Genomic DNA, 23,140 nt, shown 5'->3' with positions numbered 1-23,140 from the left:
GTTCTCTTTGCCTCTCCCCTTCAAACACACACACACACACACACACACACACACACACACACACACACACACAAACACTGACAGACAGACAGACAGACACACAGTTCTCTGAAGCTGCAGTGCTTTAATTGGCTACAGTGGGGTGGAGGGTAGGTTAAGCTGATTATTTGGCTGAGGATGATTCGCTGTGGGCCGAGTTTCCGGTATCTTCTGTTGACACAGTGATATTGTCTAGACATGAGTAGTCCCCCCAGTGCCTGAACATATGGCTGACACTCCACAATATTAATATTGGGTGTGAAACAACATAAACAGTTCATTGCAATGTTAATTTAAAAAATATGGATTACTAAATAAATATCACAGAAACATGAATGGCTATGAGCTGGGACTGGGACTTTAAGCAGATTTTATTTGAAGACGCTGAATGGTGCAAAATTGTAACATAAAATAATATAATTGTATAAGAATCAGTTGAGGAGATACTCGCTCATGAATCAAAATACATAGGATAAAAAACATGTTGATAAATAGCACTACTCAAAAAGAGGTGACGACTATGGTGATGACTATTTCTAACATACATTCATGAAATGATATACACTAATGCCTATCAAGGGAGAGAGAGGGAGAGAGAGAGAGAGAGACATACAGTAGAGAGAGGGGAAAGAGAGAGAGGGAGATTTACTACTGTCACAAGACTGGGCAGGGCCTTAAGCTGTGTGCAAATCAGTGGGATTACTGAAGCCTGCCTCTCTCTGTCACCCTGCCTCTTCTGCCTGTCCTGTCCTCCATGCTTTCACTCTTTAACCAGCAGGAATGATTGTGCTTTAACCAAGGAGAATGCCAGACAAGAAACCCAAAGGTAAGGAAAAGTTAAGACTTTTTATCCTGTCAACTAAAAGTGAAGAGTGAATTAGTCCTTTATGACTTGAAGATGTTGAGTGAGGGGTGTTTAATCCTGTATGGAGATAGTGCTTTGGTTGGCAGTTTGAGACAGGGTGCATTGGTTTCACATGTGAGAGCTCTTCAAGCTGTGTTTTGATACTGTCCTTGGATCTTAGCACTAAACATCTCTTTTAAAAGGTAATATAATCAGACAGCAGCAGTCAATTTAACTGATCAAATTAAATCACTTTGACGATAAATTGTTTTGCTCTGTGCAGAGGAGAGCATATCTTAAAAACGTGCTTACTAAAATAAATCTATAGTCATGTTATTGTTGAAGCAAAGCTTCACTTTGCCGTTCTCGTTCCCTGTGACAGGACGCTTGGCACTTGATTATCAATTTGACCTGCAATCGGCAACAGGTGCATTCCCCGTGCGCCTGCCATAGTTGTGGTGCATGTGTTAAATTCTGGCGTTGAGTGACGCTATTGGTCAACCTCTAGCACGCCTTGACCCGAAACCGACATCCGCTGCTCACTATCTAACCAACAGCGATTTATCGGGGGAAATGTTACCAGAACAGCTATATATATCTTAAAAGTTGAAAATTAAGTGCTTGACCTTTCGATACAGTGATGCGTTGCGGGTAATAACCGTGAATGGAACACGCAGCTGTTGTAGAGTGTACGCACTGTTGAACACACTCCAAAAATACTCCACGGGCGGGCGTTGGCCCTGGCCTGGCATAGTTAACACTGCCTGGCTGCTTTGCATACAGCCTAGGCCTAGGCTACTCTAACGGGAGTCCGGTCGTGGCTGATGTTGAGGAGTTGAGTGTCGTTGATTAACATGTAACAGATAAAGTACTTTAACTGGTCTTAGTGAAGATAATACAGATACATTTCGCAAATTCTTTGAGATTTGGATAGCATCTATGTGTGAGTACACTTGATTATGGTCATAATAACTCGCTGGTGGTGTTGATCTTTTGTCTCATCATGCATATCTTTGGTGATGCCCATCTTAATTCCAGGGCTCGAATTATCTTTTTGTCTTTAAGGGGGTCTCTCTATCTCATAAAAAGTTGGCACACCCCGTGCATAGCCTAACAAGGCGATGAAATAGCCTAGGCGTACAATATATGCGCACGGTAAGCCTAGGCTTTACCTTGACACACGCACACAACAGACATCTATTTTTCATAGAAATTGATTGCTTTTAATTAATTTCAACATATTATTGATAGTAATTGTCCATATTTCATTTCATTTCATTTCAATTTTACAATACAAATAAATAGACTAAACGATTTAGTCTGTGCCATTCTCAATTTCACAACATGACTCATTTGAACCAGACCACCGTCTCAGATAGGCTATCCTCAGTGTCAAACACAATAATGCATGTAGTATAACTTATACACAGGGAAAAAGCACTGATTGGCAGAAACTATAAGCCATTGCAGCCAAACTATGTTCTAGTATTGTTGAACCGTGGAAAATTAATAGACGAACAATTTTGTAGTTTGCACTGAGATGTTGTTGGGTAGCCATTGAATATTCCGACCAGAGATTGCTAACAGGTGTTTCAAAATGTCTGGGAACTTTCTGGAGCTCTGAATGGCAGAGGATAGCTACAGATCATCAGACAACACAATCATTGTAGGCTGCATTATGGGCCATAATTTATGGCTTTGTCAATCAACATAGAAGAGGTGAAGCGCAAGTTCAACAGCAAATAGGACTTTTCAGCACATATCAAACCATATAGGCTAGCCCAATGAACGCCTATGTAAATAGACAAAACACTTGCATCAAAGCAGGGTGACTTCTTCAGATTTGCGAGTGCTGTCAAAACGATCGTATACGGTTTGCTCAGTCTAGTGGTGTGGTGGTGAAGTGTCATGCTGCGTTCAAGAGCGTAGGGTAGGTCTACGTCCCGTAGTAGCCTATATTTCAATTTAACGTCTTTAATGGTAAGAGATCGCACAGGGATGGATAATGAGCGGTTGTTTAAGATTAAATTGCAATGCCAGACACCTTCAGATATGAGAGACCCCCTCAGATTTTTGACTTTGTTGCTTTCATGGGAGCCAGTCCTCACTCTATGGGAGCTCGGCTCCCTCTGGCTCCCACGTAATTCGAGCACTGCTTAATTCAAACTACTGCAAACCCATATGGTACAATTCACATTTGCTAAGACTTAACATGCAATTTGGTTTCGAGGTTTACATCAGGTCACAGACTGTCCCTGATTTTTAATTTCAATTTCATAATGCTGATTCCCCTATAGGCATATTTTATACACTGATTATATTTTAATAAGTTAGGTCTTTCAGATGAGGTTGTAGGCCTATGATTGTCCTCAGTGGTTACCAGGGGAATTATGTAAGCTAACATTTCATTTTAGGTAGGCATTAGAGGTGGGGCTAGAAAATGATAATGGCACATTTATCTTAAATTCATATTAATCTTAACTGCATAAGTTATATTCAACGACTTAGAGAGGAAGGGGGGTGGGGGGGGGGGGGGGCTTAAACATAACTAAAGTCTGGGTGGGCATGTGCCCACTTTGCTACAATGCCACAACTTGACTAGTGGTTAATATTTTTACACCAGTTCTAGTGTGTGTGTATATGTATGTATGTATATATATATATATATATATATATATATATATATATATATATATATATATATATTCCTCTGGGGTGGTCAATGTAATGTTTGGAGATATTCAGTGCTGCATTCAGTCCCTCACCACCACTAGAGTCTCAGAAAGGTATTTCACACAGAGGTTAGTCACGATCATGGGACAAGGCATCCTCCCCGACTAAGTCAATTGGGACCATCCCTTTCTCAGCTGATGATGTCAGTGTGGATGCTATGCACTAGCATTGGTGCCAGCACTATTCAAATGAGACAGATGTCAGTAACCCTATAAGCTGTAGAATATCAGGAGTAAAAACGGTATACTGTAGATTGCCTGCAGTGAATATTTGCTTGTCTTTCAGACAAAAGCTGGTAAATGTTGTATGTTGTCGTCATTTTACTTTCATTTCCTTCAGGTGATTTTCAGTGAGGATCCCCTTGTGGCCCCCACTTACACACACACATACACACACACACACACACACACATATACACACACAGAGATAGAGAGAAACATACACACACAGCCTGTGTGAGCTCTGTTGGCACACACACACACACACACACACCCCTGTTTGTCATGGAGGTGTGTGAGGACATGGTGGACAGGGAGCTGACCCTGACTGTGCTGCTGCCTGGAGGCACTGAGGAGACGGCCACCGTGCATGGGAGGTGAGTCACGGAGAGGATAACCCCATCTCCAAAATAAATAAACAAACACTTGTTGCTGGTCCACTTCAGTTTAAGGGTAATAATATGCACACACGCATAGTTTTATTTTATTTTTCCTTAATTTGACATCATCCAGTGTCTTGCATGTGGATTTCCAGAGCCCTTTCCCAGTGTTACTCGGCAAGATTCACATTTGGAATCTTTGGAATGTACTAATGCAGATTGGCACCTAGCATGGCAGCCTTGGCCATCAGTAGCCTATGTGTGAATGTGTATGTGCATGGATACACTGTGTATCAGAAATTGCTTGTAAAGTGCTTTGGTGAAAAGTATTATACAAATGCAGTCAATTTACCATTGACCATTCATATGGCTCATGTAAAATGTACTAGATAGATACTCCATGTGAACATGGTGGAGCAATGGTAGCATTGTGGCTGGGTGTCCCATGTTTGATCCCTGACACCAAGACTCCCTGTCATTTTGGATAACATTTTCTGCTAAATCCTACTCACTTATTGTCATGTGTCAATGGTTAAAGGGATATTCCACCATTTGGGGAATTACACTCATTTTCCACCTCCCCTTGAGTTAAACAATTGATTTTTACCTTTCTCCAGTTCATCCAGCCGTTCTCGAATTGGTTAGGGACTGGATTATTACGCCTGAATCAGAGTATAGTTCCATGTGAAATCAGCCTAGAAAATCGCCACGTTTCCTTTTCCGTTAGTTTTATTACACTTTCTAACTTGAGAAGAGACAAGTTTTAAATAGGAAAATTTCCGGAAATCTTAGTCACTTTTAAACATGATGCTAGCAGACAAGATGCTAATGGTGTAATCCAATTCAATGATCTATGCTAGGCTGGAGCTAAAAGAGTTATCGCCAGACTCAGAGAATGGCTGGATGAACTTGAGAAAGGTAAAAATCGTTATTTTCAAGGTGTTTAATTGTTTAATTCAAGGTGAGGTGGAAAATAAGTGTAATTCCCCAAATGGTGGAATATCCCTCTTAGCGATGTAGTTTATTTACATGTCTTCCATTGTTGTTTTGTTAACCTAGTAAACCAGTGATGGATGTATTGGTCACACTCTGTGGCGAGTATCACCTAAACCCATCCGAGCACATCATGGAGCTGGTGTCGCCCAATCAGAATCACATCAAGTTCAAACCCAACTCTCTGATTGGCTCCCTGGATGCTGAGAAGGTTGTCCTAAGACACAGAGGAGAGGACGAAAGGACCAAGAGGAAAGGCCCCTACGTGCCAGAGGTGGGAGAATTGAAGGAGAGGAGAGGACCTGAGAGGGAACTCAAGTTAAAAATGTATGCGTGCGGCCTTCCAGGCATTTTCGCCCTAGGCGACAGCCTGCTCAGTGTCGCCTACTCAAGAACCAAAACAGGTTGCAGTTCAGCCTTATCAGAGATGCTATGTGTTTCTGCTTGAGGTCATCCACTGCCTTTGACAGGCAGGTGTGTGGGTCTGGTAGGTCTTCCTCTGTCTTTCAAGTGTCTGGGGGTTTGCATGGTTTCCAACTCAACTCCCTATGGGAGGATGGGAGCAACCCCTTGAGCAGGGAAAATAAAAGTTCTCCACTGGTAGAGCTAGGTACTAACAAAACCCCTGGCATTTATTACATAGCCCAAGGGGTATTCCAAGTACGTCGCTCAGTGATAAACTCAAACCTCCAGAAAGAAGAGACCTATGGCTTTGTTTTGCACTGATTATGGGTTCACCCACAGAGTTTTACAATTTTGTGATTCTAAAAGTTAGTCGTTGTCGTTTTAACCATCTCTGACCAATTCAGGATACTGTGAGGGGATCAACAAATTAACTTGTTGACGTTTTGATAGCGCTACTAAACTTCCCATTACTTAAACAGTAGGCAACATTTTAGCTAACTGAGCCTACCTAAAACTATGTATTAGGGCCACACATGAAGAAAAAACATATTTTTGCCATGACCAGATTAAACTCGATATGTCAATTTTAAAGTTAACATGTCAACATTAAACGCAAAATTTTTAAAAATAATGTTGAAATATGTTGACTTTAATCTCAACCTTTCGTCTTTATTCTCAATCCTTATTATTATTTTGAGTGAACTCCATTATCTCATTACATCCGTCACTGCAACACCGTGCGTTAATCACAAATTCTCGTAGATTGTATTTAGGTGTTTTTTCAACATCAGCATAGAGGATTGTGACTTGGGCTACTGCAACTTCAGCAAGGCCTGACTAACCTTCGAGCATCAACTCCACAAACTCACCGGGGATACTCCTACCTGCTTTCGGTGTTCGAAACATTTTGCATGATTGCGTCACCTCCGGAGTCTGGTAAATCCCGCTACCTTTTCGTAATGGAGACACGACCACTGAGAGGGCCAAGTGAGAGGCCGTAGCCTGTCATTTCCCACTTCCTAAATCTATCCACTAGACTATGTGAAATATTAGGTGCGACATAAACTAATTGAAAACTGTGGTAAGTCATTTTGGATAAGAGTGTTTGCTAAATGAAGAAATGTTGCTTAAATATTGCTTGATTTTAACAAATTATGAACTCTTTACAAATTGTTTATTAAATGTAAAAAGCATTGTGTACATTTGTAAAAGTAAAAGGATTCTGCTTACTCTTTGGTGTGTCTTCATGTGGTTCAACTGTCAGAGCAAGGCAATGAGAAGATCATAAGGAATTGTTTGAGCAATTCGTTGAGCAAAATGTATATATTAGTGGCTTACTCTTGTTAAGCATGTCAAAAATAAAACATGTTGTTTTCAGAGAGTAGGTGTATTTGTAACTGTCAGAGCAAGGTATAATGTACGTTGCTTTGGTTAAAATGGTGCCTGCTAAAATAATAAACTCATTGTAAGTTTTATAAATTCAGGCATTGTCCTTTCTTTCTTCATTTCCCAGGTGTCTGTACGTCTGATGATCTTCTATAGGCAAGTGCACAGGGCAGTTGTGCGTGTGAGTCCCAAAGTGCCTCTGAGCGAGTTGCTCCCTGCCATCTGTGACAAGTGCGAGTACGACCTTGACACCACCCTCCTGTTCCTCAACAGCCAATCAGAGGAGCCATTGGACCTCACTAAATCACTGAATGACCATGGGATCAGGGAGGTGTTCGCCAAGGACATGAAAGGTGTGTGTATGTGTGTGTGTGTGTGTCTATAGGTGTATGTATTTAATTGTCAAATTGGCGTGTGTGTGTAATACCACGTTGTGTGGGCATTTGTGTGTCTGTGTATATCTGTGTGTGTGTGTGTGTGTGTGTCTCTAGGTGTATGTATTTTATTTTAAAATGGGCATGTGTGTGTTTGTACTGTATGTGTGTGTGCATGTAATACCAGTTTCTGAGGGCATTTGTGTGTGTGTGTGGGCTTGGGCGTGTTTGTGTGGGTGTATTAGATTTTCTTGATGTGTTCTCACCATACACACAAAGCCCCACAGTCCATCTACTACATCTTGGCATGTACAGCATTGCGTTGTAATTGGCTGGAACAGTACTGCTGTCTTCACACACACACTTCTACACGTCTATAGTGCCAATGTTGTATCCAATCACACTGACTGGCATGTTGTTTTCTTTATCACACACAGTCATTAATCTCCCAGAGCCCATTGCTACCACTCCAGATAGTGAAGGTAAGTCTTTATTTTGCACAAGCAGTCTTTATTGCAGTACACTGTGTCATCATGTTAACTTCCCTATGGAGACGTGCAATGATTATGTGTGAATATGAATGAAGTTGCACATGGCTCGTTAGAGAGCATGAACTCTCCCATGTTTCTGTGCTGATTTGTTGGTGTGAATGAACATAATGTGTGCTGTGTTGGTGTGAATGAACGTGCCCATGGACAGTGCAGTTTGTTGGTGTGATTGAACATGGCCTTAATTAGCTCAGTTTGTCAGATCTATTTCTGTTTACGTCCAATTAGCCTCCAAGGAAAACAAACTCCCGCCTGCCAAAGAGAAGAGTGAGAAGGGGAAGGACAACAAGAGCTTCTTCAGTTTTTTTAGAATAGCTAAAAAGAAAACTCAGAAGGTGTGTAAGTGTATGCATTTGTTCCGGTGTGCATAGATAGCGGCGTGTGCATGTGCTTGGATATTAAGCCATTATTGCACAGAAATCTATCCCTTTTTGTCTGGTTGAATGAATGATGTCAATGTAAATCAGCAAATCAAGTTTATAGGCCAAGTATGCTTGTATTTGTGCTTTTTACCCATCCGGGGGTAGTGTACAACACACACACACACAGTGTACACCCATACACACACACACACACACACACACACACACACACACACACACACACACACACACACACACACACACACTAACCCTCAGTAAGCACACTAGGAGCACACATACACACCTGGAGCAGTGGGCAGCCTTAGTCCTGGCGCCCGGGGAGCAGTTGGGGGTTCGGTGTCTTGCTCAAGGGCACCTCATCCGTGGATATGAATGTGGGAGAGCACTGTTAAATCACTCCCACCCACATTTTTCCTACCAGTCAGGGATCGAACCAGCCACCCTCCAGTCACAAGTCCGATTCCCTAACCAGTAGGCCACGGAGGCCCTGTGACAGATATATGATTGCATTATTGATTCATTGGGCAGCCTATCCCAGTCCTTCAGCTCACTCACCAGTAATTTGCTGACCCCCTTGTGAAGTCCCCTCCTTACTTATTTCTGTCTACCGTTCCCTATGTAGCCTTTGGAATATATAGAGTATGTTATGTCTGTAATGTCTAGCGATAACACATGTACAGTAATGTCTGCACTGCAGCACAATCCATATATGGACAAAAGTAAAGGCACACTGTCCCAAACTCAAATTCCCCTAGTCTTGGTTATGTGGCTAATAATATCTATCTGTCTGTCTGTCTGTTATTTGTCTGTCTTTTTTTCTGTCTATCTATCTATCTATCTATCTATCTATCTATCCATCCTTGTTTGTATTCATCCATCAGAACGTATCTGCGAGCGCCCCGACCTCCCCTCTCCTCCAGAAGCAGCGCACTCTCAGCTTAAGCTTCCTGACCTCCCGCTGCAGCACCCTGCCCTCGGAGAAGTCCAAGAAAAGACGGGCACCACTACCGCCCATGCTGGCCTCCCAGAGCTTCCCCACCAACCTGAACACCAGCCAGCCTGTTCTCACCGCCGAGGATTCTGGGAAAGAGGTGAGTGGGGAAAATGTGTACTCTCTATTTCTATACTCATACCAGAACTAAATATGTTTTAAGTGTATTACATTTTCAAGTGTTGTTATTATTTTCAGTTTATGTTTTCGGTCATTATAATTATTGTGTGTGTTTGTGTGTGTGTGTCAAGACCACGCTCAGTCACAGCTCATCCAGTGAGTCTTCTCTGAAGAGAACCAAGCGGCGAGCCCCCCCTCCCCCTGCCCTCCCCCCACCTTCCAGTCCCCCCCCACCAGACGATGATGCCCCAGAGGACCTCGTTTGTAAAGGTGAGTCCCCTCAAACCGAAGGGTGTTTTCACATCTCGCTTGTTTGGAGAATTAGAATATGGTTCATTTCCCCACAAAGATAAGTTTATTGCGGTGTGTGTGAACACAGCAATCACACTGTGTATCGGAACAAAACAAACAGATCAAGACCATGTAGAGGAGTTTGCCTCGAGTCGTTTCTAATCCAGTGGCACTCTAGAGTGGCACCTTCCATCAGGACCGTCTGTCAATATCGATTTCAGAGTAGTTAAAATTGCGTGTGGAGTTTCGTTTAGTTTTGTCCCACTCTAAATGTTGCATTGTGAACACAAAACAAACCCAGGGACAAGCTCAAAATGTGTGTCGATTCAGCCCATGATCTGGAACAAAACTAGATGTACCGCATAGCGGTACAAAATATGACCGCCGCTCAGTCCTGTACATCCGTTCCACGAAAATAAATCACACTTCAATTTGTCTCCATATTTTACTCCATCCCCCACTCTTGAAACTTTTGTGTATGCTTGTTTGGCATGCCTGAGTGTGTGTCGGGCTGCACAGAAAGTACCCTACTGGTGCTGAAAAGGTGAATAGATTGTAGAATAGCCAAAGAAGATGTAGAATTGTTATAAAACCTTTAAAATCTCTAAACAATCACAAGTAGGGCAGTTCATCACAGTTCATCCATTGCAACTGGATTGATGAAAGGTCACTTACACCTGTAGGCTACATTGTATTTGGGAAAAGCAAAAGGTATCAGCATAATGTTATTTATTTATTTATTTTTTATGTATTTATAAACAAAACATCTCTGTCAGTTCCATGCCGTTTTCAACAGCTATCAAAAACAAAGGTCATTTTGGATGGATGGATTTTTTGTGAATGTTTCTTCTTCTACATAAGATTTTAGTCATCTTTAGTTCATGTAATACTTTATTGTCAATGCACAAATTAAGTAACAGTAGTCTGAAACGTTATTGTTAATGCACAAATTAAGTAACAGTAGCCTAGTCTGAAACGAAACGCTGTTTTACATCTAACCAGTGGTGCAAATAACTGACATGTCCAAATGGGCCTTGATGAAATGCGTTAAGCTAGACTGTTCATACACATTTTAACGGGCCAAAAGTTAAAGAGCTTTTGTCCGTTATTGTTAGATTGCAAATATAGGCTGATTCATGTTCCCTTGCATTGTTTAACTGAGGTCCATGGCTAGTCTGGCTTTCATCAGACCAAGCTCAATCTTTTAAGAAATCAAAAAAAAATAAATAGCGGGCAGATCAGGCTGGGTTCACCCAGCCTAGTCCATAGGCACCGATATTGTTTAATTTTCCGATTGAGATATACACGCTCTGGCTATTCTAAATGCAAAAATGCATCAGGGAGTTATGACAAAACGGTAACTAACAAACTAGATCCTAATAGAAAGTTGTTAGCTTCCCTAAGCTACAGGTAGGATTATAAGGTAGGCCTATTGACAACATAAATTGTCAATAGGCTATGCTGGCGACACAAATAAAATCTCCTTTGGAAACCAATGGCTTCACGCCTTACAGTATCAAGCGGACTGAAACTGTCATATCGTGGCGAAAAGTTGTAATAACATTCACGCAGCTCCATGAGTCAAGGAAAGCATAAAATGAAGTAGCCACTTCTAAATGGGACCTACTACACAGTAGCTTAAGGTGTTTTGCTAAAACAGCCATAATGAAATGAAGGTGTCATTGTTTGGATACTTCACACACACGCGTGCTTTTAATTTCACAGACTACAACTACCAAGCTGTAATCAAAGCACATCGATTCCCCTCTCACACCCTGCACGCACTTAAAACAAAATAAACAGGCGTCTCAGTCTCCCGCATGTATAGGCAAAACTGCATCAGACCGGTGTAGCGTTGGTAAATCTTCCATTGCACAGAATGATTTTGTAGCACGTGCAATAAATGACAGTCGAAAGATACAAACAGTGCTGCTATACATTTGCTTGGTATAACCGCATTTATAGTTTTCTACAAATGCAATAAATCAAATGCCTCCATCACTCAACCAACGCTTAACGGTAACATTACCTAGGTCCTTATTGATATTACAAGATTAACGCATACCTGCAGTAAAACCAAGCATGTCCGATAAACATCCTCAGATTTATTTCGGCTTCAAGAAGAAATGGGAATTACACTTCATGTGAACATCGTCCTATCCTTATTAGATGTTAACTGCGGTAAATTACAGTCCTTGTATGAAGCGTCCATTGTTTTTCCAACCCCTTTAACTTCCAACAAAATTACGTCTCACTGCAACGATGCGCCATCTAGTGGACAAACGACTACTTCTCGCCAATACTGAAAATGCAGCCATGATGATGATGATGAATATTTATTTTGGCTTTCTTTTAATCCTACTGATTTTCATTTTTTTACCGGGGGGCAAATCACAAATGAGTGATTATGAGCCAGGTTTATGTGGGCCCCTTGAGACCAACATACCATAAAAGATTCACAGAGAACTGTGTCTACCCTACCCTCCTTTCGGGGGTCCAGTCCAGCGGGGGCTGCAGATGAAAACGAAAAATGACGGTTCCATGCTATCCATATGGGGGTACATGCTCACCAAGTTTTGTGTACCCCGGTCTTTCAGTGTCCCGGGAATCCTTGTTGGTGTACGTCACTAAATGTACACATAAATTATTTTATTGTAAGGCCCCCATGAACGAAAGTACACAAAACTTGGCATGCATTCAGAGGGTGTCATAATGATCCTACACTTTTAATTTTGTGCAGTTTTGACCTTGTCAGCCAGAGATATTGAGATGAAAACACCTAATTTTATGCTTTTAATTTTTAACTAGGTGGCGCTATACATGAAATAAGTGGTAATGGGATGGGTTGACATGCCCCTTAAGACCAACATACAAAAAAAAAAGGTGGACCTCCTAGGCCCTACGGTTCTCGAGATATTCACAGAAAACTGTCTCCGGCCACCTACAGGCCAGTTGGTGTATAGTAACATAAATTAATTTATTGTGTGGCCCCCATGAACGGAATTCCACAAAACTTGGCGTGCATACAGAGGGTGTCATAATGATCCTACACTTCCAATTTCGTGCAGTTTTGACTATGTTAGGTCACAGATACCTTCAATTACACCACCTCATTTTACTTTTTGTGTTTAACTAGGTGGCGCTATACATGAAATGAGTGGTTATGGAATGCGTTGACATGGCCCCTTGAGATCAACATACAAAAAAATAATGGTCCTCCTAAACCTTACGGTTCTCGAGATATTCACAGAAAACTGTGTCTGCCCTACCCTCCTTTCGGGGGTGCAGTCCAGCGTGGGGCTACAGATCAAAACGAAAAACGATGGTTCCATGCTATCCATATGGGGTTACATGCCCACCAAGTTTTGTCTACCCCGGTCTTTCAGTGTCCCGGAATCATTGACGGAAATTTGGACATCGCGAAAAAAAAAAAAAAAAAAAAAAAAAAAAAAAAATCTGACTAAACCTATATGACCGCCGCTTCTGCGCTCGGTCATAATAAGTATGAAGACGCCCTACATGTCCACAGCATCAGGTATATATGAACTGCTTATCTTAGGTCAGTCTCCCAGGTCACATCCTCACATCCCAGGTCCCGTCTGTCTGTCCCAGTATCAGCACTTAATCCAAGCTTGAGCACTTGCCATGTGGAACAAATGTGGCCTGTTTCTTAAAGGTGCACTCCCTGATTGTAAGCAGCTACATTTCCCTTATGTTCCTCTCTTCTTTGTTTGTCAATAAGAAATTCTCTAGTCTAGATAGCTGTATTACAAAGCACGTTTACTGTCTATATGCACGTTTACATATCCATTTACTATGCTTATCCATATAGCTTAAGGATCTGATCACTGATCTCTGAAGTAACACTGGATCAAGCATCTATTGCCTATCACATTACACGCGGCATGCGCTATGAAAGGCATTATAGTCAACGGCTTGCGTGCGCAAGAACAGGTCTGCCGCTGCGCTGAGCAAAGCGCAGCCCAATTGGCATTTTGCCGCTTCGCCACTCTTGCGCGTGCCGCAGTCAAAGTTCAATCAGGTTGAACTTTGACCGCGGTGCGCTGTAAGTCATTGGTATTTTGCACTGAGCTCAGCGGCAAGCAAAATAAAAATTTGTTAAGGTGCTTTTCCTCAACCAAGAGCAACCTAGCGGCAAGCGCAGCGCAAACCGTGTACAATGTGATAGCCCCTTGACATTGAGTTTTCTTAAGGGCTGTTCACATCAAGAATAATAACTGTAATGATGAGGGCAAAAAAAATCGCTCTAGCTAATATGAATGACAACGTCCACACATACTGTAAACAATAATCACTTTCAGAACAATTTTTAAAAATGTTAAAAAGCTCACAGCCATCAAATTTTCACATTCATCAACATGAAAAGAGACTATCCATATCATTGGTTAGTGTGGACTCATATCATTATAGTTACAGTTATCTTTATTGCTATCGTTCTCGGTGTGAGCGGGTATTTATTCCTTCAGCATAGACCTCCTCTTGTTATGTAATCAATTCACTGAAGGGTCACTATGAGCCTGATCCAAACCATTGTATTATCAACTGTGAATCAATACTCATCGTTAAGCAGAAATCTGCCTCCATGCGATTGATGAAATTAAACAGGTCAACAGGATGATGACTAATTGGAATGTAATACACATTCACACATACGAGCAGTCAGTATATGTTGTACATTGCAAGTCTTGCTGATCTGCCATGTAGTGGGAACTGTAACATTTTGCTTGGGGTGTCTAGTAGATGATATCCAGGCCAGGCTAAATTCAGTTTCCGTCCTTTGTGACAGACACACAGAAGGTGTCACCAGTTAAAAGCACCATCAAAGCACTGTAGAGTTCTCCTGCCTAAATATGTGCCTCTTAAATCACACTTACCCCCACCCCTCCTTTTCTCTCCTCGGTCTAGACCCAGAGTGTTCAGCAGAGGGTGAGTGAGAGAGGGCTTTTGAGGTGCCCCCTGTTCTCCCCCTCTCTGCTCCCCACGCCCTCCCTTGACCCGCTGCTCTTCCTCCTCCTCCTCCTCCTCCTCCACTTGTCCTCCTCTCCTGTGGTGCTTGGTGGGATGCCCCCCCCTTCCCATGGTGCCCCCGCTCTCCTGCTGCTTCAGCGTCACTGTCACATCCCGTCACGTCCCGTCACAGCCGTGTTTCATGTTGTTTCTGTGTCTTATCTTGTCTCTTATTGATCATCCAGGTTATAATATGTCTTGTTTTATTATTGTTATGTGTATGTACGTCATGTCGAGTCATGTCAACGTTTGTTGTTTCGGTGTCCGTTTGCCCCCCCCCCCACCCCCTTTGCAGATGCTGATATGTTTGTTTGTTTGTTTGTTTGTTTTGTTTTATCATTTAGTCTGTGTAAATCCTCACTTTTGGATATTGTAAATACATCTATCTCTCTCTCATAATGTCACAAGCTTGCTGTAGTGTACGACTAGAATAACTAAAATATAAGTATAGGCAGAACACCTCTAGACCATGTCAACCAGAGATGTATTCAAGTTTAAAATGGCATCTTTGATGCGTAGGAAAATGCTGAATATCAGGCATTGGTCTTTGTAAGGTGCATTGCATTGTAGCACGTGGTAATGATTATAACAGTCCTGATGAATCCTGTTGCATGGTGACAGGATAACGACGTATGTATCCAGAGACCATGATGCACATATGTTTCAGTAGTTAAGATTTCAGTTGCATGCAAAGAGAGATTATAAAATTCCATTGCTTCCTTGCACACTCCATGACAGTACCATATACTGGGCCAATTGTGCCTTAGTCTGGCAACCAACCAATTAAATTGCTTCTTTACATTTGTTACCTAATAGTATCACACTACTTGATTTAGTATATTTTATACACAAGCATAAATTGTACTTGGGCACATATATCACAAAGCTAAGTGCTTAGTTATTGATTTTATTGTGTTTTTTATTTTTGTGTCTGTGTATGTTCTGTGTCTGGTCTAAAATGGGATCATAATTCTTCCTGGCCTATTCCTTTACCTTGTGTTTACTGTACTCTATATCATCATTCTGTTTCTAATTTAATATGCAGGATTTTCTCTGTGAGACTCATATTATTTTGCCAAATTAATTTTTAAATGTTTTAAGTTTTCATGTGACTAATGTCAAACTGTCTTAATGACTGCAAGTCCGGTTAGACCAAATTTGAATAAATCAATTACCCTCACAGTATGGAAGCGTTGTTCCACTTTCTAGTGTGTTTATGGTAAGAAAATAGACAAATAAAAACAAAACAAAAATAAATGCAGTTAAACAAAGAAATACCACATGCTGTGACAAGAGGGACAAAGTCTCATTACAGATTTCGCACAGTGTACTTATGAAGTTTCGCTGAGCATTATACATGAAACTTATGTGTGTGTGTGTATGCGTGTGTGTGTGAGTGTGTTCGTGTGCGTGCGTGCGCGTGCGTGCAAGAGCGGCACAGCAGAAACCGTTCTTCCACCATTGAAAATAATGGGTTTCAGAGTGCCATTGCCGCTTCCTATGTGTAAGGGCCTTGAGGCATGTAAAGTGCTCCTATATAAAGTGCCAATCTCAGGGTCTGCATGCAGGTATAGTGCATTTCTGACTTGCTGCAAAGGAAAATCCTCTGTCTGATAAAGGCTACATTCAGCACTGAGAGTGTGTGTGTGTGTGTGTGGTGTAGCAGAGTGCTACTCCATTCACCCCTGAACACCAAACAGTGAAGACAGGAATACCCAAATATCTGCACCCAAGTTTAATTTTGTACAGGTTGGTTTATAACAGAGAAATGTCCTGTTCCTACTTCACATTACCTTTATGCTTTGGTTCTGTGCTTTAGGTCCTGTTCACACTTAACTTGGTAAATATGAATATGTATAATTATTTATCCATTTAGCCCTTCCGTCCACACTAAAACAGCATATTCTTATATACTTATACTTATATACTATATGTATATACTCCAACACTGAAAAACGATGCTTTTCGGAAAAAAAATTCTCTTGAGGTCTATAAATTTGAAAACGCCAGATTCGCATTGTAGTGTGGACAGTGAAAGTTTCAGATGGAATGACTTGCCGTTGCCATGATAGTGATAAAATTGAGTGTTCCAGACACCACACTTCTATGGCGTTTTTGTGTTCTAGTGTGGCGCAACACTTTTGAAAAACGATACAAATCAACAATGTGGACGGAGATCATTTTCACCTCAAATATGTGCATTTATTTCAACTCCTCTTAATGTGGATTGGGCCTTAGTAATCAAGCTGATGCATCTGAAAAAGATTCCCTATCTGCCTTTTGCCATTCCTGAGGTTTTTGTTTATGTGTGGGTGTGAGGGCATGCATGCGTATTTGTTTTCTGGGGTGGGGGGGGGGGGGGTTGTATGAGTGCAGGCAGTGGTTAAAGTGGGATTTGGCAGGTGGGGGAACCCTTAAAATCCAGTATCAGTGCAACGGGGAAAATGACTCAGCGTTGGACAACATATTGAGTATCATGGTGTAGCGATACATTTTGGACAAGAATTGCTAGCTTCTTGGTCACCTCTGTACACGCGACAAATTAACTCACCATTTTAACAATATCATCGTGCTAAATCATTGGTATGAAAGAATATATTTATTATTAATCTATCTGAGGTGGCGGAACGGCATTCCTCCCCGCCCCCCCTCACTTTAACCCCTGTGCAGGTGTTTGTTTGTTTGTTTGTTTGTTTGTTTGTTTGTTGTGTTAAACATACATTTGTGGGTGTTCCTTCTGCAGACGTCTTGGGTAATTTGGCTCCTGTGAGGGAGGTTCCAGAGGAAACCTTGAATGAAGACCAATCGATAAACTATCCAGTCGCAGCACTTATTCACCATACGACTAACGGCACAGGGGACTGTCTGTGTGAAGAACTGCACTCCAATGACAAGTATGAGCTCTGGGTTTGTTTTTTCTAACAAATTGTTCTATTTGTCCAAGTTGAATACCCGCTGGCCTCTCAGTTCAACCTCACTAAGATCCATAATAGATTATTAATTTACAGCAACACAATGTAAGTATTGCTATTTATTCCCCTCTGCCATTTTCAACATATTGGATGTCCATTTAGTGTGTCCACAGTATGAAAAGAGTCATGTTCCTATATAGTGCATAGTGCATTCCAGACATTCTGGAGGCGCATCGACACTGTCAGAGACACCAGTATAAGTCAGCATGTCATCAAAATGAGTTATGAAGATGTTATTTTAAGGAAAAAGATTGCTTTAAATAAACCAAACAAATGTAAGTGAACAAGATGTTACTGACAATGATGCTGACTTCCAAACTGTCTCTTTACAAAACATATTTACAAGCAAAATCTTCAAACTAACCCCTCTCGTTCCAACTCAGGCCCTGTGAAGAGTGCTCTGTGTGTGTGGAGTGTGGGTCTAGGAAGTCAGAGTGTGACGGACCCACACCCGGCGGTCAGCCAGAGGGGCCAGCGGAGTCTCCAGCTTCGCCCTCTCGCCGGACGCCGTCGATCGGCTCCAGCCGGCGAAACAGCCCTAGCTGGATGGGTGTAGGCTCGTCGTCCGGGCGACTGCTGCGGAGCAGCGGGAGCGGCCTGACCACCTTCACCATCATCCCCAAGCTGAGGGACAGGGAGAGGCAGCACAGGACCTACCAGGTGGAGGTAGTCCTGGAAAAGCAGCAGTCTTTAGAAGGTCTAGGGCCCCATTCAGAACAGGTAGAACCAAACAGCAGATCCACAGGAAATGGAGAACATGAAGGAAATGCCTCAGAATCAGCAGGTAAGAAGATATACTTGCTGAAGAATGATTTTGTTTGCCCAGTACCACCTGGGAAACAACTGTGTGTAGTTAAATGGTTCACCAAGATGTCTGACGTCGTTCATATAATCAGGTACAGATTGGGCTGATCAGTAGAGGATTTATTAGCTTGATGGAGTTCCCTCCCTCTTTCCTTCCTTCCATCATGTATTCATGTTTCTGTCTTCTCTGTTCGGTCTTTTCTGTCCCTCTTCCTTCCTTCCTTCCAGATAAAAGCAAGGACTGGAGGGCCCCAGACACCAAACGGAAATCCAGCAGTGGAGTCCCATTCTGGGTCTCACAGAGGAGCACAGTGGGTCACACCTCCCTCATGCAGGAACTTCAGAAGAGGGTCCCTGTTTTAAACGGAGAACCACATTACCAGAACACAGACAGGGCAGAGGGAGAGAGGAAATATGATGAGAGGGAGGATCAGGGGGGAAGAAATGTAGAAAAAAAGGAGGAAGAGGAAAAAGAAGAGAATGTAGATGAAGAGGAGGAGTGGGAGGAGGGGAAGGCATCTCATGAAGAAAGGATGGAACAAGAGAGGGATGAGGTGGAGGAGGAAGAGGAGGAGGACAAGGAAGAGGAGGAGGAGGAGGAGGGAGAAGGAGAAGACAAGGAAGAGGAGGAGGAAGAGGAGGAGGGAGAAGGAGAAGAAGATGAGGGATTTGATGGCAGCGAGAAAGAGAGCATCGAGAATGATGATGATGAAGATGAAGATGACGGAGGTGAGCAGGAAGAGGAGGATGAGGAAGAAGAAAAAAGGAAAGAGATAGAAAAGGAAGACTGCTTCCCCCCACCTCCTCCGCCTGTCTTTTGGAAAGAGAGTGCTAAAGCGAGTCAGTACTCCCCTACTGAGGCCGAACACCACCCAGTGGACTTGTCCTCCACCCCTGGGTCCTGTGGCTCTGGAAAGCTGCCTGTCTCCGAGTCCCCAGGGGGGCTGTCACTCTTCGCCCTGGCCGTTGCCCAGAGGGCCCAGCGCTTCACCCAGGCCTTTAACACCCGTGCCTCCTCCACCAACAGACGACGGCTTGGTCACCCAGAGAGCCCCTACAGCAACGGTTAGTGTGTGTGTGTGTGTGTGTGTTGGAGCTGGGGGTGCAGGGGGTATTTAGGAGTGTGTGAACTGGTGAGTGTGTGAAATAAGTGAATAAGTGGGAAAAGGTGTTGATATGGATGATGGTGGACTCAGAGTGCATCAACACAATCATACATACATCTGTATCTGGAGGAACTTACTGTTTTGACAAAAGCAGATAAGCAAACCCCATAGTCTGTTCTTCCCATTTTGATTTACTTAACAAGTTTTTGTCTCTGAGAGGATGTGTGTAGAAATGTCTGGAAATGAACCTGGCTTTAACCCAGCTCAGGAACAGGGTCAAGATTGTCCTCAGCTATCTGCATTGGCGATAAATAAAAAGACATCTGACGTCAGTGCTTTTTCACCAGTTTCCGATTCATTCCTGTGCCTTACTCTAGAGGCACATTCTCACGTCCATTTTATATGGATGTATATGTTACATGTGTTTTATTGGTACACAGTATGTATACTTACATAGACATTATTGTGTGCATTTCTGTTGCTTGGAAAAGCAGAAGCCTGCTTCCATTTGGTGGAGAAACAAACATCTTGATGGTTCAAGAGGTGAATGTATAGACATCCATAACAAACCTCTCCTGTTTATAAAATGTCCAGTTCCTGCATGTCTGTATCTGTGTGTGTGTGTGTGTGTGTGTGTGTGTGTGTTTTCAGATGTGGATGAATTTGTGTTCATAATACAGCAGGGGTAACTAAATGTCATTCTTTGATGATTTGTTAAAAATATCCCCTACAGTAGGTAATTTAACGTCACATACGCAAGGCACAGCCAAACATTTATATAACATGTGACCATTGCAACTGGTCTCTCTGGTAACAGGCTGTGTACCCACTGCTCTCCGCTAAGGGGAGGGAACCTGAGGCTGACCTCGCTGTGACCTTCCCGTGTTTGTTTATCCGCCTGATATTCCTGAAGAAGCCTCGAATGGAAGTTCAATCCGCAACAATGACACATTGTTTATGCCATAAAAAAACACGACATGACACAACGCAGCATGGATGTTTTCACGGTAACCAAACCACCAAACACGGGTGAAGTAGGATGGACGTCTCAGTCCTTGTGAATGGGGAAGGGTATGAGGATGTATTGGATTTTTTTTATTTGTGAGTTATTTTCTAGTCTGTAAAATGTACATTCCAAGCTTGCTTATGGGCTTAAACTGGTGTATTTATGTTACGTTTTGGAGTGTGCTATTTCTGCATTTTTGGCCCACAAACAGATTATTTTTTTACTTTATTTTTTTTTACTGGAATTTATCTGAATCATTTATGTCTTTGTTCTGTCACTTGTTTTGCTACTGTGCATAAATAAAGCATCGAAAATACTCTCATCCATATTGTGAAAATGTCTTTAAATTCCAATGTTATCAAATCAACAACATGTTGTAGCCTGTTGAATGCCATGTTGTAAGAAGGCAATACTAGGTGGATAGGTGTATTTGGACATACATTTGCCCATCTGCACTATATAAACATGTATTTATACATATTTATATGTTTTTAAATATATATTTTCATCTTTGCTTATGTATGTAATTTAAACATAGTATGCGTGTGGCCATGGACAACTTATGTGTTTGATCACAAGGTGGCAGTGTTGCATAGCCAGAAAAAGCCTTGTGAGCTCTGGAACCTGAGATGGATTCCTTTAACTGCAGTAGTTTCCTCCTCACACTTAATCATAATTCTTTATCACCTTTATACAACATGGCCTGCATTTCTTTACCATACCTGTAGTGTAACCTGTAGGGGTAGTGGGCTCTGTGTGTGGGTGTGTCTGTGTGTGCCCACCCATGTGGTGAAAAAATAGGAACAGAAACTCTTAATTTTGCATATCTTCTTTTAGGAGGTTGTGCGTTTTGTGTGAGTTCACAATAACAATGAATACATTATGAAGTAAAATTAGAATGATAACAAAATTACATTAATTCACAGGATTAGATGTTATAATCCATTGTGCCAAAATCCAAGGTAAAAACACATTCAGAAGCCCCTACCCAAATTAAAGCAACACCAAAGAGTTTTTTGTACCTTAAAATAATGTTTCCAAAATCGTTTCAGTGGTTCATCAACTCCTAACGGGGTGAACTGCACTTCTGCATTCGTGGCTCTCTATCAGCTATAACCGCACAATGCAGATTTTGCCAGATCGGGTAGCAGATCTGTAGTTCGTTGGAATGAGACATAAGAAACTACAAATTTGACTTGCATCTGATGTTGCAATACATCGTACTTTCATAAAATCATGCAACATATTCTACCTTGTCTGTGGACATCGTTATTTGAAAAGCCAGTGCTGGATAAACAAATAGCGTGTGTGCGACAGAGGAAAGTTCTTTGGTGTTGCTTTAACTTAAAAAAAGCATGCTAACCAACAATCTGCCAACCAATGGTCACAAACACAAGACAAATGGCCCATCTAACAGCAGTATACAGTCACAGTATGCAGCATGTCATTGGGGTTATCAAGTGGACACCCTCATTCACCAATGTTTTGTTAAGTTAGGCCCACAACCCCTTATGAAGGCTTAACAGTGAAACCAGCATCCTGGAGACACTCCCCTCCATGCTGCCACCATATTACCACATTGAAATATTCAATATCCAATATACTCTTAACCAACCTAGGCATGGTCTAGGTTGGTTAGGTTGGTCCATCCCGTTGATGTGGACTGAACCATAACCCTAAAAACCCTAACCAACCACCATCAACCTAGGCACAGTCCGTCGCAAACACAGACCAAATGAGCCAGTTAGCTTACCTTAGCATACGTCCCATGTTGCCACCATATTACCACAATAAAATATCCAAGTACTCTTAACTAACCTAGGCATGGTCTAGGTTGGTCATTAATATTTCAGGCTTTAGGGGCTGCTGTCAAAAATATCAAAAGTGTGTGTAATGGGTAGGAAACGTGCAGTGAATCAATTATTGAAATGGAAAATAGTTAGTTTCATAAGTTGTCATAATTAATATAATTATAGTTATTTTACAATTTATTGTGTCACCTCATTTCAAGCCATGGCAACTCTAGTTATAAGTTTTTAACACAATAATGAATAATGTTTCTATAAGACATATGTCACTAACCTTACACCTACTCTCAATCAAATCTAACAACATTCTTTAATGTGAATTGAATTACAGGAAAAGCACCAAGTGTGCAGATGAAAGCTTGGCAGTGAAGGGAAAGGTGCTCCTGTGTCTGTGTATAGCTGTTTTTTTTTTTTTTTTTTAAAGAGATTCGGACTAGATCCATGATCACATGTGATTGTTGGCTTCAAAGAATGCAGGTGTGTGTGTGTTTGTTTTTGCGGACACACACATTTTGATAAAAACACAGTTCATCAGCTGAGGGCACACATTCATTGTGGGCCCAGCCTGTCTCTCAATTTACTCATTATTCTATTAGCGATACAGTGGATTCTCACTCCTCTCTCTTCAATGTTTGTTTCTCTATCTCTCTCCTACAATTCAACTGAGAGAGGCTGTGCCAGGCTGGTGGAGACACGTGAGGCGGTCGTGGA

At 41.9% G+C, this 23,140-nt stretch overlaps 1 protein-coding gene and 1 long non-coding RNA gene across 2 annotated transcripts; both read left to right on the top strand.

Annotated features, from left to right (window-relative positions):
- Window positions 1–771: 771 nt before the first annotated feature.
- cobll1a (cordon-bleu WH2 repeat protein-like 1a) lies at window positions 772–18,872 on the top strand. Its single transcript, XM_048235689.1, has 11 exons — window positions 772–865; window positions 3,956–4,211; window positions 5,274–5,481; window positions 7,126–7,351; window positions 7,810–7,854; window positions 8,149–8,255; window positions 9,185–9,394; window positions 9,546–9,684; window positions 17,477–17,627; window positions 18,131–18,371; window positions 18,738–18,872. The coding sequence occupies exons 2-11, from the start codon at window positions 4,120–4,122 to the stop codon at window positions 18,870–18,872; spliced, it is 1,554 nt and encodes a 517-aa protein (XP_048091646.1). The 5' UTR covers window positions 772–865; window positions 3,956–4,119.
- A 286-nt stretch (window positions 18,873–19,158) lies between these two features.
- LOC125288661 lies at window positions 19,159–20,937 on the top strand. Its single transcript, XR_007192515.1, has 2 exons — window positions 19,159–19,574; window positions 20,433–20,937. It is a non-coding gene; the product is annotated as an uncharacterized LOC125288661 (long non-coding RNA).
- The last annotated feature ends 2,203 nt before the right edge of the window (window positions 20,938–23,140 follow it).

This window comes from Alosa alosa, chromosome 23 (genome assembly GCF_017589495.1).
Source record: "Alosa alosa isolate M-15738 ecotype Scorff River chromosome 23, AALO_Geno_1.1, whole genome shotgun sequence".
Taxonomy (NCBI): Eukaryota; Metazoa; Chordata; class Actinopteri; order Clupeiformes; family Clupeidae; genus Alosa; species Alosa alosa.
Note: the sequence above shows the minus strand (reverse complement) of the source record. Positions and strands in the feature narration are given on the sequence as shown.

Bases quoted from the DNA above. Each gene is read 5' to 3' on its own strand.
- cobll1a (XM_048235689.1), top strand. From the start codon at position 4,120: ATGGAGGTGTGTGAGGACATGGTGGACAGGGAGCTGACCCTGACTGTG. The intron at 4,212-5,273 runs GTGAGTCACGGA...TTGTTAACCTAG, and splicing joins ACGGCCACCGTGCATGGGAG to TAAACCAGTGATGGATGTAT. The intron at 17,628-18,130 runs GTATGAGCTCTG...GTGTGGGTCTAG, and splicing joins GAACTGCACTCCAATGACAA to GAAGTCAGAGTGTGACGGAC.